Source organism: Schistocerca cancellata, chromosome 10 (genome assembly GCF_023864275.1).
Source record: "Schistocerca cancellata isolate TAMUIC-IGC-003103 chromosome 10, iqSchCanc2.1, whole genome shotgun sequence".
In the NCBI taxonomy this organism is placed as follows: domain Eukaryota; kingdom Metazoa; phylum Arthropoda; class Insecta; order Orthoptera; family Acrididae; genus Schistocerca; species Schistocerca cancellata.
In genome coordinates, this window is record NC_064635.1 from 122449313 (window position 1) to 122468639 (window position 19327).

Below are 19327 nucleotides of genomic sequence, written 5' to 3' on the forward strand. Positions count from 1 at the left end.
GAGCGCAAGACGGCCTAACGGTGTGCGGGACCGTAGCCCAACTTCATGGAGACGGTTGCGAATGGTCCTCGCCGATACCCCAGGAGCAACAGTGTCCCTAATTTGCTGGGAAGTGGCGGTGCGGTCCCCTACGGCACTGCGTAGGATCCTACGGTCTTGGCGTGCATCCGTGCGTCGCTGCGGTCCGGTCCCAGGTCGACGGGCACGTGCACCTTCCGCCGACCACCGGCGACAACATCGATGTACTGTGGAGACCTCACGCCCCACGTGTTGAGCAATTCGGCGGTACGTCCACCCGGCCTCCCGCATGCCCACTATACGCCCTCGCTCAAAGTCCGTCAACTGCACATACGGTTCACGTCCACGCTGTCGCGGCATGCTACCAGTGTTAAAGACTGCGATGGAGCTCCGTATGCCACGGCAAACTGGCTGACACTGACGGCGGCGGTGCACAAATGCTGCGCAGCTAGCGCCATTCGACGGCCAACACCGCGGTTCCTGGTGTGTCCGCTGTGCCGTGCGTGTGATCATTGCTTGTACAGCCCTCTCGCAGTGTCCGGAGCAAATATGGTGGGTCTGACACACCGGTGTCAATGTGTTCTTTTTTCCATTTCCAGGAGTGTATTACATTCAAGAGACCTCCTCCTCATTATTTAGTAACATCCAGAGTAGATTAAAAAGAAAGGTTATGAACTATGTGCATCCAAACTGTAACCAGTCACACCTTTCCTTGTACTAGAACCTCCTAATGTCACCCTATAAGATTTTACTGCATCTCTCTCTTCCGACATATCTGACAGTCAACACACAGAACCATCTGCAGTGTCCTAGAGACAGTCATGTCACATCATCCATATGTGCAATGTCGTTTAATCACATGGTACATAAGAAGCATGGATTTCAATGAGTCCTAGGTATGTTGTCGAGGGACAAGTCCTGAGTACATGGCGAGTGGTGTCTCATGTGAAGACTCCTAATTTTTAATGAAAACCAATGTTGAAGTTTCATACATATCACTTGTACCTGTAATGTTAATTGTGTTTGATTGAATGAGCATAGTGCAGGCCCCAAGGGCTAATGTTCATGATTAGAACACTAATGGCACTCTTTCAAACACTAATATAAACACACACACACACACACACACACACACACACACACACACACACACACGACTCACCACAGAAGATAATTCTAATTCAGTCTATTAGATTTCTAGCCAAAGACATGTCTCTACACACTCCGGATAGCAGTGGGGTGCCAACCTGACTGTCACCTGCCATATGGCCCTAAAACCATGAGTGATTGTCTGGAGCATCACTCTTTTCATATCAGGACTCCTTGTTTTCATGTTGATGATATTCTACACCCCTGCCCTTCATGGCAAGCCATCCTGGGCTTACATTTCAGCAAGATAATGTCCACCCACACACAGTGAGAGTTTCTACTGCTTTTCTTCATACTTGACAAACACTATCTTGGCTAGAAAGGTTGCCAGATTTCTCCTTAATTGAGAACATTTGGCGCATTATAGGCAGGGTCCTCCAACCAACTCAGGATTTTGACACACTTACACATCAGATGGACCAAATTTGGCACAACAGCCCTCAGGAGGACATCCAACAACTCTGTCAATCAATGCCAAGCCAAATAACTCCTTGTGTAATGATCAGAGGTGGACTAACAGGTTACTGACTTGCTCAATTTGTGAACCTCATTCTCTTGAATAATACATTCATTTTTTTATTTTTTTAGATTGCAACCATTTAGCTGTTTGTACATGTAAATCACATCTACTGATTTCCATCCAACTTAGATAATTCCTTTGTGGTGTGTAATATTTTTGTGTTAGAGTGTGTATTGGGTTCACATAGTCTTTTTGTAATGTCAGTGTCATAATATAATGCTGACAAGAATTAACTGGTGAAATTGTAAATGATGTTTTTCAGAAAATCATTAAGTGTTCGACAGAACACAATACATACAGTTCCACACAGTAAATGGAATGACACCACTAATAAATATAGACCTCGGTCAGAAATCGGTAGCTAAGGTAGAATATTACAAAAAATTTTTAGGTGTATGCATTGATGAGGGGTTGAACTGGAAAAAACACATTGAAGATCTGCTACTTATGCTATTAGGGTCATTGCAAATTTTGGCGATATACATCTCAGTAAATTAGCTTACCACACCTGTTTTCATTCTCTGCTTTCATATGGCAACTCCTTCTACTCATTACATGAATTTGGAATGTAGTAAGTGGGTAATTTTCCCAACCTCCACAAAAAAAATTAAGTGTCATGTAATATCTTTTGTAATTTAATATCTTGTATAGACACCTTTTATTAACCTGACACATTCCACATCATTACGAAGTGTTGTATTCATGATCTATGGAACAAGTACTAATCTAATCTAATGTCTCCACACTCATAATTGTTTATAATTAATCCCAGTTTACTCCTTTCTGACACTTTCCAGCAAGGATAATTACCAATTTGAAACTTTCTTGTTTATTGATCTTTTTTGTCCTATTATACACTCAGATGTATCTGATCAATGTACAATGATCACATGACCAGCTGAGCTATGTGACACTCTGACACTCTATTGTTCATTGCTCTTTTTTTTTCATATATGGCATCCTTTGATGGTAATTTGAATGTATCTTATCTGTTTCTGATGACTATATGGCTGATAGCAGAGCTAACACACTTCTTAAATTACAACAGGATAACAGACAGACTTTTTTCTTCTTCTAGAAAGCACGTAGTGTCATCATATCACAAAAGCCTCAAAAAGGGGGGCAGAGGCACTAACTATGTGACATAATTGTTCGCATATTTTCTCTGCTGTCATCTTGTGTGATGTCAGCCACGATCTTGTGACCTTGAGCCTGACAGTTCATTTGCATAAAAGTTACCCCAGATGCCCATAGCTACACTACTTTGCATGCCTCATGCATACATATGTGATGCCACATATCTCCGGAAACCTTTGGAGGAATGGTCAAATCGATGTCACACACAATTGCTGCTGCACTCTATTCCAATGAAGGCACAGCATACTTTTAAGCAGGAGGTCATAATGTTTTGTGTCATCAGCATACATTCCTTGCACAGGAATTTCTTATTTAGTGTGCTTAACTTATTTATCTGAACCACGATCTACAACAGTGTGCAGATTCTTGGTAAATTTGATGTTCCCATGAATGGAATTCAGATGGTTCAAGAACTGATGAAATTTCTCCTCACAGTGCGGCCCTCTACCGAAGTGTCATTCACATACCTTCAAAAGATGACAGATTGAGAACTTCCACAGTCCAAAGGCTTTGCCTCAAAACCTTCATCACTATTCGCAATTTTACCAGAGGTGCATGTGAGTAATTCCAAAGATTTGACATTCTACAGCCCTACACATAAAAATTAATTAGAGGAACACAAGCTGCGAGCAGAAAAGGAGTACAGGGCTGAATATGTCACAGCCAATCAAGTGTTTAAAAATTACAGGTACTAGTCTCCAGTGTTCAATATTCTGTGTATAACATTACTCTCTGTCACAATGCTTACAACATAAAACTGTAAAACAATACACACACAAAATGAAAAAGAAGAGATATAAAAAATTGTACAAACCTTTCTGGTTCACTGCCACTTGACTCTACTTCATGTTTCAGCTCCTGCAAAAAGGATTAAGAGAATCTACAATAACTGTACAATGCACTACTTTGCATGTTTTAGTACAGATGATTGTTTTTTTTTTATTTCAACACTATCCTAAACCATATTTCCTTGCAATGAATACTCTGTTTCCCATTCCCCTGTATTCAACAGGTCTTTCTGCATAACTTCACACACACCTTCAACTTCCACACTAGGCAAGCATACCTGACCTGGAACTTCCCCACACTCTCCAGCCTCCTACCTGCCTGTTTCACTCTCTACACCACTTCTTTTCATCACACAGTGCAAGGCACAGCCCATGCCTGTCTGCACAACAGCTGTTCTTCCTACCTGCAGGCTTGCAGTAGAAATAATTCACAATGGCAATACACTTCAACTCGCCCATGCAAATGTGGAACCCTTAACAGCCCATCTCAGTGAGATCATTTGGATATTTCAGGACCTCAGCTTTCATGCCAATCTCCTATTGGAGCCAGAGATACAAACATACATTTTGTAAACAACAGTCCCCCCATATCAAAATTTACATGTAGACTTTCTTGATCAGACCATCACACAGCAGACACTCATACCTTTACTGAAATATTTACAATCAAGTCTCCAACTAAAATAATTCACTGATCAAATCTCTGCACCTGGCTGGTTTGCTCATGATGTAAGATACATGGCTTACTCATTGCAATGTCCAAAGAATAAACTGCAAGTGATTACTTTTAGAGATTTTAAATGCTTGAATATGCTCAAACTTCTAGGTGAGGCCTATGATATTTCTTGGTAGGAAATGGCAGAACATAAGTTTGTTGTGAATTATCAAGTAGCTAATTTCACTGAGGGATTCAGTGATTTCTACAATAAACACATTCCTACAAAAACCACAAGAATCAGGAGAAAAGTGGCACTATGGCTTACCGATCAACTCTAACACCTTATGAGCACCAGAGAGGCAGCACACAGTAAATATAAATGGCACCTGACCTTGATAATCGTCACACCTAAAAGTAACTATGGAATGAAGTTAGAAAGTATGTAATTGTAAAACTCAGGTATGCCCACTCATTAACTGAGGACTTTTACAGACCATTCATCTAGTGGAAAAATCAAAGAGGTCTAGGGAACGCAAATCCAGAGCTGAAACTGTAGCTCCTATTGAAGATCTAAATGAGTATTTCACTACACTTACATTTTCACTTCACCAAGGCATAAGAGTACAAACCATCCATTCCCTTAAAGAATCAGTGCTTCTTAGGTAAAAAAGCTTTTTCTGCAACTGACAAGCTTTAATTTGGTCCAGAAAATAATTGCAGAAATAACGTTTTAGATGAATACCAATCTAGTTTCCAGAAAAAGTGTAGTACAACAAATGCTCTTATAAAGTGACTGACAAACTGAAACAAACTATGAATGAACAAGAGGTGGCTATTATGTGCAAAAGCACAAAAGGAGTCCAGCACAGCTTTCAATAGTGACAACTTGCTAAACTAAAAAGTCAAATTTTTCTTCAAGTGCTGTCCAATGATTCCACTAACATTTACATTCTGCTAACAGTGAGCAGTGGTTGAAGCAAAAAGATCACAATAGAGGATAGCAGAGTTCCCATAAGGATCAATATTGAGCTCATTGCTTTTTTCATGATATATTAATGAAGAATCAATTATTATCTCGTACTGAAAATATTATTTACATGGATTTCCGGCATGCTGGGTTAATAATGTGACAGAAACTTGTGTTAACTAGTTTCATGTAGAAAACAGCCAAATTAGCAAGATTCAGTTTTTTCATTTAATTTATGACTAGTTTCAGATTACTTGAACCCATTTTCAAATCATTGTGTGGGACAGAAAGCTAAAATTACAATTTACGCAATAAACTGTTAAAAGACTTGGGTGCATATTACAGGATACAGAACGTATCATACCAGGATATATTTACCAAACAGATAAAATGGTGTATTCTGTAACAGCATGCAAAACACATTAATATTGTACATACATGTATATCAAAGTCAAATTTTTCTACAAACATTGGCAGGGCAAACACAACTGATAATCTTGTTCCTACACTGGCACAAGGAAACCTCTGGTAGGGTGCACCCCATCAGGAGGCAGTGAATTTCTTCGTTACAATTTCCATTCATCAAGGACAATAAAGTAATACAACAAAAGTACAGGCCAACTAACACATTTCAGCTTTTTAAAATGTTACACAAACAGTAAGACATTTAAAAGCAATGAACAGTAAACAGCAGCAGAATCACATATGGCGCATACAAACAAAAATCATGTGCTATAGCAACACATAAGATTGTTCATTGTGAAACACAAATAGTGTGAAAAGAAACATTATCTTTTGAATTACTTCATATTTGTAAAACACTTAACTAGAAGAAAACTGTACAGAATATGTTCCTTGGAAAACAGGTAACACAAAAATTAAAAGACCTGTTTTTTTCTTCCACTGTACCAAACACTTGGGCCCATAATGGCATAATACAACATGGTGTATGTACCTGTTTAATCCAAAAGTGAAGAAGCCATGTCGGATGCTTAAAGTATGTACGCAATTAAAGCCAAAAAGCTACGGTCATGCCAAAGAGAAGCAAGAAATGGAATCACTCCCGAGAAAGAACTGAGCATGGCAGTGAGGGAATTATTTCTTTATGGGGGGGGGGGGGTGGGGGGGGGGGGGGTGGGGGGGGTGTGTAGAATGCAAGAAATATCTTCGTTATGATTTACAATTATCAAAGACAAAACAACAGATACAATATAGTACAAATCAACTACCATATGTATGCTCTGTTAAATGTTTTTGGAAACAACAGGACATTTAAAAACAACAGTCAGCAGCAGCAGCACCACATACAAACAAAAGTCACATGCTACAGGAACACATAACACCAACTATTTCGAACCATAAAATAGTGTGGAAAGAAACCAAATTAGTATGACAATCAAAGTCGTCACCACTTTTCAAATTACCTCATCGTAAACGACTTAATCACAAACATGCCCAACAGAATGTATGACCACAGAAACTTTTTTTTCATTGGTGCAAACAGATGTTAAAATGCTAGAGCCAATGATGGTTAATGACAACATCAGGAATCCATTTTTTTTCCCTTCAAATTGTCACTTCATTGGAGCAAACAGAAGTTAGAACACTAGATTGTGTCTTACCCTGCATCAAAAGTGAGAGCTCATAATAGTACAAGCCAACATGATGTATCTATCTAACCCTACATTATAGTAAGGGTGGCAGATACATAAAATGGAAGTATAAAGAAATAATGCCAAAGGGCAACAGCAATCCCAGGAAGAGACAAGGACTGGTATCACTCCCAAGAACAGAGAACAGGGCAGAGGAGGGGGATTGGGGGGGGGGGGGGAGAAGGAAATGAGGGAAAGGAAGGAGCCAAAAGAGGGGATTGATAAAAGGGGACAACATAGAGACATCATAACATTCTTCATTGTGACCCATAAAATAGTATGGAAAGAAACCAAATAGTATATTTTCTTTAGGCAAACCACACCTATTAGGCCATCGTATGAACTGCACAAACAGTTAGGAAATAAGATGCACTAAACTGAAACTTGTTATCACTTTAAGTAAAATGTGAGATTATGCGGTCTGTTATTTATAAATACTTCAGAATCAGAACTAAGAATATACTGAGGAATACAATGGACAAATCATTCACATTAAGTTATTCCTAAAATTCGTATAAGGACATATGCTCGTAAAAAGGGCACAAACTATTTTTCATTAAACTACAGTAGAAGAAAATGACTGTTGCCCTTTGGCTTTAAGATAGCGATGAAGCAGGGATTTTCCCCTACAACCATTTCAGGAGTGTACTGTGAATATCAGGAATCCTCTAAAAAAAAATATTCTGACATCGCTGTGGCCGGAAAACAATCTTGCAAAAAAGGAACCAACAATGACTAAAGAGAATCGTTCAACATGACAGATGTGCAACCTTTATGCAAACTGCTGCAGATTTCAATGCTGGATCATCCATTCAATGAAACATAATTGATATGGGCTTTTGGAGCCGAAGGCCCACTCGTGTAACCTTGATGAATGTAGGACACAAAGCTTTATGCCTCGCCTGGGGCCGTCAACACCAACATTGGACTGTTGATGACTGGAAACATGTTACCTGGTCAGACGAGTCTCATTTCAAATTGTATTGAGCAGATCGACATGTACAGTTATGGAGACAACCTCATGAATTTATGGCCCCTGCATGTCACCAGGAGACTGTTCCAAGCTGGTGGAGGGTCTGTAATGGTGTGGGGCATGTGCAACTGGAGTGATATGGGACTCCTGATATGTCTACATATGACTCTGACAGGCGACATGTACATAAGCATCCTCTCTCATCTCCTGCTTCCATTTATGTCCAGTGTGCATCCCGAAGGACTAGGGCAATTCCAGCAAGACAATGCAGCACCCCACACATCCAGAATTGCTACAGACTGGCTCCGGGAACACCCTTTTGCGTTTAAACACTTCCGCTGGCCACCAAGTTTCCCAGACATGAACATTATTGAGCATACCTGGGATGTCTTGCAATGTGCTGTTCAGAAGAGATCTCCACTCCCTCATACTCTTATGGATTTATGGACAGCCCTGCAGGATTCATGGAGTAAATTCCCTCCAGCACTACTTCAGACATTAGTTAAATCCATGGTATACCATGTAGTGACACTTCTGCATGCTCACGGGGGCCCTACATGATAATAGGCAGGCGTACCAGTTTCTTTGGATCTTCAGTGTACAACTGTAAGGTGTTTTTACCAGAAATTTATTGCATGTCGCTTCATGCCATTGAATTTAGATTAACCCCATATAATTTCATTCTGTTTTGTTCCATAGTTGACATCTGCTTAAGGATGTTAACAATGAAATGACTTAAGTGTCATATCTATTATCTTGATGTAGACATCACATGTATGTATCCTGGTATGTACTCCTAATAGCTTTTGTAGAATTACTCTTGTTAATGCTACTGTATTCTGAAGTATTCCTAACTTGTGACTTTTTATAACAACTTCCATATAACAAGATGACCATTTGACCATTGAAAACAGTAGGCACTATTTTCTTATTGTGATCTTGGCAATTAAAGGCTTTAACAAAAAAATCTACAGCATTTGATAAATACACAGAATGCTTCTTCTTCTTCTTCTTCTTCTTTTATTTAAAGGAAAAACAACTGATGTCAAACATTATGAAACATAGAAACAAAAATTTTAGGCACAAGTCTTGGACACCATTAGTTTCAAGAATGCTACACCACCAGCTACAGTCTCAGATAGACAATTCTCAGTTCTGATTCTTGTTCGAAATGCAACCTGCCTTTGCAAATATTATTTCTGCTTGTATAGTTTACTAATTTTCTAGCAAGAATACACTTCGATATCAACTTTCTATTTTTCTTCCAAAAAGTAGAGGGTCCACAGAATGATGTACTAGGAAGACACTGATAGGGATTAATGTTACAGTTAAAGGATATGGAATACTACAATGGAGAAATTTTTATGTGGCAATATTAGTCTTACCAAATCTGGAATAAAATGAAACCGGAATAGCACAGTACATTCTCCTTTAAATGTGTGTTATACATGGTGTTTCCATAAGAGCATGAAAAATGTAACAGGACATAGACAATGCTCCACTGAATAACTTGAGGCAGGGAACCTGGGGTTGGAGAAGCCAGCTTAAGGAGATATGGAAGTAAACTTGTCTACTATTTTGTCTGAATTACTGTTTTCCAGCTTATTTACAAATAACATGCACACCAGTTTACACATACTGTGCTGTTTATTTATGTGTACTTTCTTTATTTCCTACATGGGAAGGAAAAGAATTAGCCTGATTACTAGGAAGTCATGATGCAGGTTTTGTTTACTTTACTTGTCCATAAGGCGGCTCTCCTGGATTGTATTTACATAGTCCCATGACAGAACGTACTACGAATCAATGACAGACCCATTCATTATTCAGTGCTATTCAGAGATGTGCAGTAAAATGCGATGAGCAGTACCGGTACAGCTTCGCAGAACTGACTGACATGTGGCTTGTGTACAGGGAAGTATGTTGCATGCTCTCGCTGCTGAAAGGCTATACAGGGGATGACAATTTCCTAACAGGCATCATCCATCACAAGTGTTTATTTCTGTTGATCAATGAATGTGAGACACTGGTTCATTGGAAAGAAGAAATGTGGGACCTTGCAACGTGAGGACCACTTGCAAAAGCGATTTTGAAGAGATGGTGCTGGAATGTGATGCAGCAGACCCCCCCCCCCCCCCTCTACAAGTACTTGTTGTATTGCATGAGCAGCATGTGGCAAGTACTCCAAAAACAAAAAAACAATAATTACACCCATATCACCCACAATGAGTACATGCAATGTTTCTCACTGGTTTTGGACGAAGGGTCGCATTGTGTCTGTCAGTGATTGCTCCAACAACTGATTGATCAACCAGATTTCCTCTAATTCATGCTATTTACTGACAAGGTCACATTTTATTGTGAAGGTTTCGAACAGCAGGAATAGCCATTTGTGAGATGTGGAAAAACCTCACACTCTAGTAGAGTCACACCATCAAGTACATTTTGCTGTGAATATTTGGGCCAACACTGTAGGTGACAATCTCATTGGGGCATATCTTCTGCCCTGCCATCTGAATGCCCACCTGTACTTGAGGTCCATGCAAAGAGTTTGTAAAGGGACGTCCTCCTCTAGGATTACTTTTCTTCAACAGAAGTAGTCAATACTGGACATATTTTTCAAATTTTGGACAGATCAATATTATCTCAGCTGTTTTTCTGACAAATTTCATATAATTTTATACACAATATGCTATATTTCAAGGAGGGAGGGGAAGATTAGAAGTGTGGGCTTCATCTGGGATTAAATGACTAATAATGAAATTTTGTCTCTTACAAAAAAGTTAAGTGATTTATTTCATGTTCAATTTATGTGTGAATCAACTTTCGATTGCATGAAGCAAGAAAATGGAAAGTGGTCCAACAAAGCAAATCACACCAACAGTGATGATCTTCTAATAATAATGACGGATCAGATCGAATGAAAGAGGACTTTACAACTACAAGCAGGGACATCAAAAACACGGTATAAGTACAAACTATTTGTGAAGTTAATTTGTTTGTGGGCTCATGTGCTTGTTAACAAAATGAATAGGGACATGGGTAGGAGTGAGGTAGAAATGAAAGCTGTGGGATCCAGTCAGGACATGTCTGAGGTGAGTGAAATCATAGTCAGTAAAGAAACAGTAAAAACTGATATTTTGCAGTTAATTTTGGCAAAACTAGAGGAAATGCAGACAGATAAGAATAGCAAAATTAATGCAGTTAATGATCAGTTAACTGAAATAAGAACTGAAAAAAATAGCAAAATAGACAGAGTAAAGGATCAGATGGGTCAACTTAGTAATCAAGTTTCAGAGTTAAGAAATGGGTTGTTTAAGGGGTTAAAAAGTGTGAATGAAAAAGTTGGGGTTTTAGAAAATAAATTTATTGTTTTGGAAAATGAGTTGGTAGTTGCGTCAGTGAGGCAATTGAAGAATGTTGATGATGTCAAGAGCTGAACAGAAGGCCGTAGTGGAAAAAATGGAACAAAATATTGCCAGTTTAAACCAAAAAATTTTAAATGTCAAAAACAATATGCAAACTGATGTAACTGTTTTAGAACAAAAAATTTCAGCAGTTCAGGAAATTCATGTGAACCAAAGTCTGTGTGCAAACGATGGTATTGTGTGGTCCAACAATCCTATCAAAAGTTTTCCATCAGACAATTTTCACCCAGTGGATTTTCTGCATCACTGTGGAGACAGTTAAATTTGTTAAAATATGTCTTGAAGGCAAAGCTCTGTCATGGGTAAATTTAAATTTAAGTCAGTGGGAAACATATCAATGTTTCAAGAAAAGTTTTTTAAATAAATTTTGGTCAGAAGCTGAACAAGGAAGAATTAAAAGTGAATTTTTGAAAGGTCTTAGTTATAGGAATAGGGATGGCACTTTGAAAGAGTTTTGAAGAACCAACTTAAAAAATTAGCAAACCTTGACAAACCATTTGATGAAAAGACCTTAACAGATGCACTTAAAAGGAGATTACAAGAAAGATTGCAGTGGGATTTAGCACATGGACCTGATGATTGTCTTGAACAATTTTTATGATATGTTGACAGGATGGATAGGGTAGTAGAAAGAAGTATGTACCATAATAATCAGAATGATAGAATTCACAATCAGAGTAATTACAGAAACAGAGATAATGGTAACTTCTATCAGGAATCAAAATGTCAATAGAGAGAGAAATTTTGAACATCAGCAGGATAAGAATAAAGGGGATAATCATGGGCATTTTAATAGAAGAAACAATCATAGAAGCAACTACTTAGGAAACGGCAGTTCGCCTCAATGGAGGTCCACAGCTTTGAGGAGAGGAAACATAACAAGCAAAGGACCCCTAAGTAACACTTGCAATCACACAATAATAACAGCGTTAATGATATGGCATGTGTATCTGGAATTGAACAGAAGGAATGTCAGATTTCTCATTTATGTTTTGATCAAAAGTTTTGGGGTTCTATGTTTAATTATGGTGATGTAGGTGCTAATCACAAACCAGGATGTGAGAGTAGTGAGAACTTTGATATAGTATGTATGAATGATTTCTACTCTTGGTCAGAAAACAATGTTATTGATGTATGTAAATCAGGTGATGACTATTGGATCTGAACTAGGTGATATTTTTGATGCAGATGTGAGAAAGATCTGTGAAATGACTGACATTGATAAGTCTGAGACTGGCGTCTTATTGCAAATGAATGTAGGTGAAGTAAGTGACTTTGATGGAGATGAGACTTGTATTGTTAGTGATGTTGTTGATGAAGTAATTTTGGAGGAATATGATGATGATGAGTATCACGTATTTGTGGAGTTTAACAATAATGAAGTTTCAGAGTTACTTGTGAATTATGTTGACAATACAGGTAAGGTAAGTGATGTATGTGATGTAAGTGGGAGTCATGGAAAACCAGTCCAGTCAAAACAGTTTTGCATTAATGTTATGTAGAGTAATGATCCAAACAGTAAAGGTGAGTAACCTGTGAGCCTAGAGAATAAAGGTGGAAACTTTTTGAAGTTTGTTTGGGACCAGATTGATGATAACGTAGATAAATGTGCATTTTGGAATAAGCTAGCTATGTTTAGTCAGAATTTGTATAGCAATTGGTGAAATGAAGTGAAAGAGGATTTAAGCAGGAAGAGCAATTTTGACAGTAATTTGTTTTGTGTTCCTTCTCTAACAAATGACATTAGTTGTGCCATGGAATCTATTCACTGCATTCAATCTTTACCTGACAACATGAGTAACCAAAGTAATGCTATGATACCAGTAAAGTTGATAAAACCCTGTAAAGACAGTATGGATGTAGCATTTGATGAAAGTGAGAGTGATCTTTTACATGAAGTTTCTGATAACAGAGATTCAGATTTTGGGAGCCGCGTGGAGTGGCCGTGTGGTTTGAGGTGCCATGTCACAGTGTGTGCAGCTCCTCCCACCAGAGGTTCGAGTCCTCCCTTGGGCATGGGTGTGTGTGTGTTGTTCATAGCATAAGTTAGATTAAGTTAGTTTAAGTAGTGTAAGTAGGGACCGATGACCTCAGCAGTTTGGTCCCTCAGAAATTCACAAACTTTTGAACATTCAGATTTTCGGTGTCCTCACATTAAAATTAAGATTGATCAGTCAGGAGGTAGCTGTTGAGTGATATAGGTAGCCTGATTTGTGGTATGTCTGAATAATTTAGGGACAAGATCAAGTATAGAAAGAATTTTGTGGTAATGCCCATTGTAGGTGTAAAGATAAGTGGAGCTACAGGTAAGCAAAGCAAATTCATAAAATACCAGGTACTTTTAACTTTTAGTATAGAAGACAATACCTTTGAATGTGGATGCTTAGTTATCCCAAGTCTGGAAGAAAATTACACTATGTTTGCAGGTTCATACAACTATATAATTCTGTTTTGTACATCACGAATGTAGTATGTAAGATGATGTGATTCCTAGTTTAAATCTATGCTACACTATGCTGAGTTTAAATCTATGCTACACTATAATTACAGGTTCATACAACCATTCAATTATGTTTTTTAATAGATTTGTGCTTTAGAATTTGATACAGATATACTATGATACTAAATGAGTAGATCCTTTTCCAACTTTAAAAAGGGGCAATGCTATATCTAGCAATAAATTTTCATATCTTGTACTGTAAAAATTATCTGTGTATATCAACTTACTAGTTCATTTTTTCATTGCATTTAGCTCTGTTTATTAAAGATTCATATGTGAACATTTTTTAATCGCTTCTGGGTCTATTGTTTCTTCAATAGACCCTATAAATAGGCAAAATATACGCAATGTGATGTGAGGGAGATATTGAATAGTATACTTAGTACACAAAATAATGTTGCAAGATTTGATGTGAATGCTACACAGGAAGTAACCTATCCATTGGAGTGTGTGATGAGAAATCTAGGGAGGAAACTGAAAGATGTGGGTGGATCCTCTCCCACACTCCTGTATGGCTGCACCCTCGCTGGTCCAGTCGTCTTACAAGAGATCACAGCTGCTGGGTAATGTACTCAAGCATCTGTCAATTACATAAGTGTTGTGACTGAAATTTGTAAATTGTTAGCCAAGAAATTATTCTATATGAAGTGTTCATGGAACTATGTGTCAAGAAAAGTCGTCATTGCCATGGACAGTGTTATTCCACATAAATGTATGTTTTTTCAAGTAGGGAGATTAACTTCCCAATACATTATGTAACTTTCAATCAGTATTTTTTTATCAATTGTAAATAAATCTTCTAGGCCTCCATGTATGTAGGTTATTTTGTATAAACAATTAGCAAATAGCATGGAAGACATTTACGAGTATAGACAGTATAACAAGATGTATACATTTCTGATTTCACACAATGATTTTGGTCCTCAAGCTACTCAATTATGTCATCATTCAAAGCTATTTATGACTCTGATTACCTGTATTTATCCTGAGTACTGCATTATTGTATCCCATTGGAACCTGAGTTGTGGCAAACTCATGCTTAACTCTGTTTTTGGTAGCCCTGGTCATCATGACTGTGTATGTGTACTCAAGGGGAGTGTGCAACTACTGACTGAGGCTAGATGCTTCTTCTAATTACTCTTTACATATAATTGAACTTATTGATATGATTATGAACTGTATTCATTTTCTTGTGTCAAAAAATTTCTTCCAGACTGTACTCAGTGTGGTTTAGATTCGTAGGTGGGTCCCAACATTATAAGCTTAGGCCCTACTATTTTTTCATTATTTTCTCCTTTTATGAGTCAACATATCCTTGCATACTCTGGTTTATATGGCTGATTGATTTTGTGTTATATTCCTACTCATGATTGAGTATATTCTTCTGTTCCGGCGTTGTGAGTTTTTCAAGTCGGCTCACTTGTCATACACTTGGCTCTGAATTTTTTCTTCTCTTTTGAAGATTTTACTTTATAGATGTAAACCTTCAATTTGTAATCCTAGTAATTGACATTGTCTCTGCACTTATTTCTATAGTTTAGTGTTTTAATGTTGTATCATTTGTCTTGTGACAGAGTGTTCTACAGATCTGGAAATCTGAATGTCATATCCTGATATATGTATAGATTATGACTTGTATAGCAGATATTTTTCTTATGTTTTCTGTAATATGTTATGTATCGGATACTTCTATACATCTGTATTCCATCTTTTGGCATCATTTTGAACACCATTGGCAAATCTTATAGTAGGTCATAAAACATTGCTTCCACATTTTGTGAGGGGGATGTTGTAAAGGGACATCCTCCTCTAGCATTACTTTTCCTCAACAGAAGTAGTCGATACCAGAAATATTTTTGGAATTTCGGACAGCTCAATATTATCTCAGATGCTTTTCTGAAAAATTTCATATAATTTTGTATGCAATATGTTATATTTCAACCTAAAATCTATGAAAAGGAATGATTTTATTTTCATTGTTACAATAAATATGCTCTAGCTATGGATGTACAGTTAAGACTAAAATTGTTATTATTATTTTTTGTAGAAACATTTGAAATTACGAAATATTTGGCACACTTAAAATTTCAATTTTTAATTACACAGTCTAGTACTGTTTATTATGTTTATTTCTGGATTCATTTATAAAATAATAATAATAAACTATGTGTCCTTGGAGGGCATGGGGGCAGGCATTGGAATTCGAAAGAAAGCAAAGACAGATGTGTGATGCGGGAGCAGTAGTTTAAATGTGGCACCTGCCCCTGGCACCACCTGATGTCACCGATGCTGCCACGGGCAATAGCTCCACTAACTGCCCAGGTCAATTTATGCGCGTGTGCCACAGTGGGTCTATCTGATTGGCTGCTGATGATCTCATCATGCCTATACAAGCGAGAAACCATAGCAGCCCTGGCAATCAGTGAACTCCTGAGGAGGATGGCGAAGATGGTCATTGAAAGATCTAGGATTTTATTCGAATTGACACGGCTTGAAAACTGAGAACGTTTTATTCAATAATAAACTAATACAAATTCATTTGTCAAGAAAGATTGTAAAGCCTATAGAATATTGTTATTAACACAGAGTGAAGTAGTAATGGGCATGCCTTTGATGTGATTGGACGTGTTTTTATATTTTGGAATAACAATGTAATTTCGGCTTTGTTAATGCGAACATTCAAAAGACAATGTGATATAGTAAAATGTGACACAAATAAACATTGAAAAACCAAAAATTCTGCACAGACATTCTTCAAATTAATCTAGATCAATTGGAGCATGAGGACCTAAAATGTGCAAATTTCAGCTTCAAGAATCACATGAAATACTGGGGCCAACTGTGCAAGAAAAGATAAGTAAAAAGTTTATCGTAAATCTTACTCGTCTCGAATCTTATGAAAAGACTTAACCATAAAGTCATTAGTAACAACAAAGGAGGGAGGGGAAGATTACAAGCTTTACCTGAGTTGTTGGAGAATGTACTCTTGGCTGTTCGTCAGAGAATGTGGGTATAACATGACAGTCCAACACCTTGCTTTAGCATGGATGTCCACTATCATCACAATGCTGTATTTCCTGGTCACTGAATTAGAAGGGGAGATCATAGTCCATGACCTGTGAAGTCACCTGACCTATATCCCTTTGATTATTTCCAATGGGAATATCTATAGTCACTTGTTTATGAGACCCCAGTGGATATGGAGATGGAATTAATTGCCAGAACTTTCGCTGCTTGTGATGCAATTCAAAACACACCAGGGATATCTGTCAGGGTGCACCAGAATCTTGTTCGTTGATGTCACGTTTTCATTGAGGTTGATGGCCATCAGTTTCAGCACATTTTGTATGATACAGCACGAAAGGTAGGTTCATTGTAACCGTAACTAATGTACAGAAAAAGTACACAGTAATGTGATTTTATTCTTACTATCTCCTTAAGCTGGCTCCTCTGACCCCAGGTTCCCTACCTCAAATTGTTCAGTGGAGTATCCTCCTCATATATGCATGCTCTTACGAAAACAGCCTGTATATATTGTATAACCTACTTGTTTTTCTATACAAGACAATAACACAAATTAAGGAAAGTCAGCACATATTGATATGTAACTGACACACTGAGCAGTATTAAAATATACTTTACTTTGAATTATGTAGAGCCTGATGCATTTGTATTTTACCATTTATAATTTGCATTTGCAGGATTTCTGCATTGCAATATGGTTTTGATAATACAGCTTCTTCTTCTTCTTCTCATTTTGGCGTTTAAAAGCCCATATTAATTTAAGTCAGTTTAATTTCTTCTGGTCTTTATGCTTCTCCAATATTTCTTCATTCTCATATTTTGCAACTTTCTTCATTCTTCTGCCCATGATGATTCTGTGATGGGTCTAATTCTGTCCCAAAAATCTGTGAGAGCTTGAACTTCTTACTTAGAAGTTATTCTGTTGTAACTTTCTGTTTATTGTATTTCCATTTCTTTGGTTCTCTTGTACACAAGAAACTGATTTATGTTTAGTTTCAATTTCCAGTTGTCCATTAAATGGATGTGTTGAAACAACACGCTCCTTCTTTTTCTATTGGTGTCCGAGATTCTCCCTAACTGGATATACAGTTCAGGGTTCACCTGTCTCCTGTACTGACCATCTCCTGTTCTTCGAAGTCCCAACATCCTCTGGAGAATTCTTCTTTCCACTTTCACATTTACATAGAGTAAATTCTAAAATTTTAAAGAAAGTTTAACTTGTTTACAAACACTGAATTTGATTCTAAATTTAGTCTGATATTGATTGACTTTTTATATGGACAAGTATTAGTCATTAATGAGTATGAAAATTATTATGTTGAACTTCACCAAGAACCAGTATAAATTAATAAGTGGTTCCTCCTACCAATCCCCTTACTCAGATGATACCGTTGCTCAAGGTTCAAAGAAAACTGGAGTATCTCCTCAAACAGGTACCCCACTCATACATTTATAGTTGGTGGTGACTTCAGCCTATCCTCAATATCTTGGCGAAAATACATGATCAAAGTTGATGGTAGGCATAAATCATCACTTAAAATTTTATTAAATGCTTTCTCCAAAAATTACTTTGAGCAATTAGTTCAGGAGCCCACATGCATTTGTAAATGATAGCAAAATCATACTTGATGTCTTAGTAACAAATAATTCTGAGCAAATAGGGAGCATCAGGACAGATACAGGGCTCAGTGACAGAAACTGTTACGTCCAAGTTGACCAAAATTAAACACAAAATGTATTCGTGTGGAAAAGCACATAAGAATTTGCTTGATGCTTCCCTAAGAGACAGTTTCTATTCATTTCTAATTAACTATGCAAGTGTAGACCAAATGTGGGTTGAATTCAAAGAAATAAGAGAAGACACCAATCCAGAGATTTATAGCAAATAAATTACTAAGAAATGAAACTGATCCCCCATGGCACACAAACAAGTCAAAACATTGCCAAATTTAAAAGAACACAAAATCTCCAAAATTGGCGAAGTTTTACCGAAGCTTGAAATTTCATGCAAACTTCAGTCTGAGGTGCTTTTCATAGTTTCCATAATGAAACTCTATCTCAAAATCTGGCAATCCAGAGTAATTCTGGTCATTTATAAACCACACCAAAAGTAAGACATGATCAATACTGTTACTGGACAATAGCAATGTTAATGTTATCAATCATATTTCCACTAAAGTGGAGTTACTAAATACGGATTTCCAACATTCCTTTGCCAAATAAGACAAAGTAAAAATTCCAGAATTTAAATAAAGAACAGCTGCCAATATAAGTAACTTAGAAGCAGAAATCCTTGGTGCAATGAAGTAACTCATATCACTTAATGAAGGTAAGGCTTCCAATGCAGATTTTGTACCAATTACATTCCTTACAAAGTACGCTGAAACAATAGCTTCATACCTAGGAATCATAAACAACTCCTCACTTGACAAACGATCCATACCTAAAGGACAGAAAGCAGCAAAGATCACACAAATATTCAAGAAACAAAATAAGAGTACTCTGCTGAATTA

General features: G+C 37.4%; 1 protein-coding gene across 10 annotated transcripts in view; it reads right to left on the reverse strand.

Moving 5' to 3' along the window:
- LOC126106687 (zinc finger protein 501-like) overlaps positions 1–19327 on the reverse strand; it is a 229658-nt gene that overhangs the window by 80932 nt on the left and 129399 nt on the right. For all 10 annotated transcript variants that reach the window (XM_049913061.1, XM_049913063.1, XM_049913058.1 and 7 more), the window contains one exon: positions 3639–3682. In XM_049913061.1, the coding sequence (XP_049769018.1) occupies positions 3639–3682 (44 nt within the window). The remainder of the gene's footprint in view (positions 1–3638; positions 3683–19327) is intronic.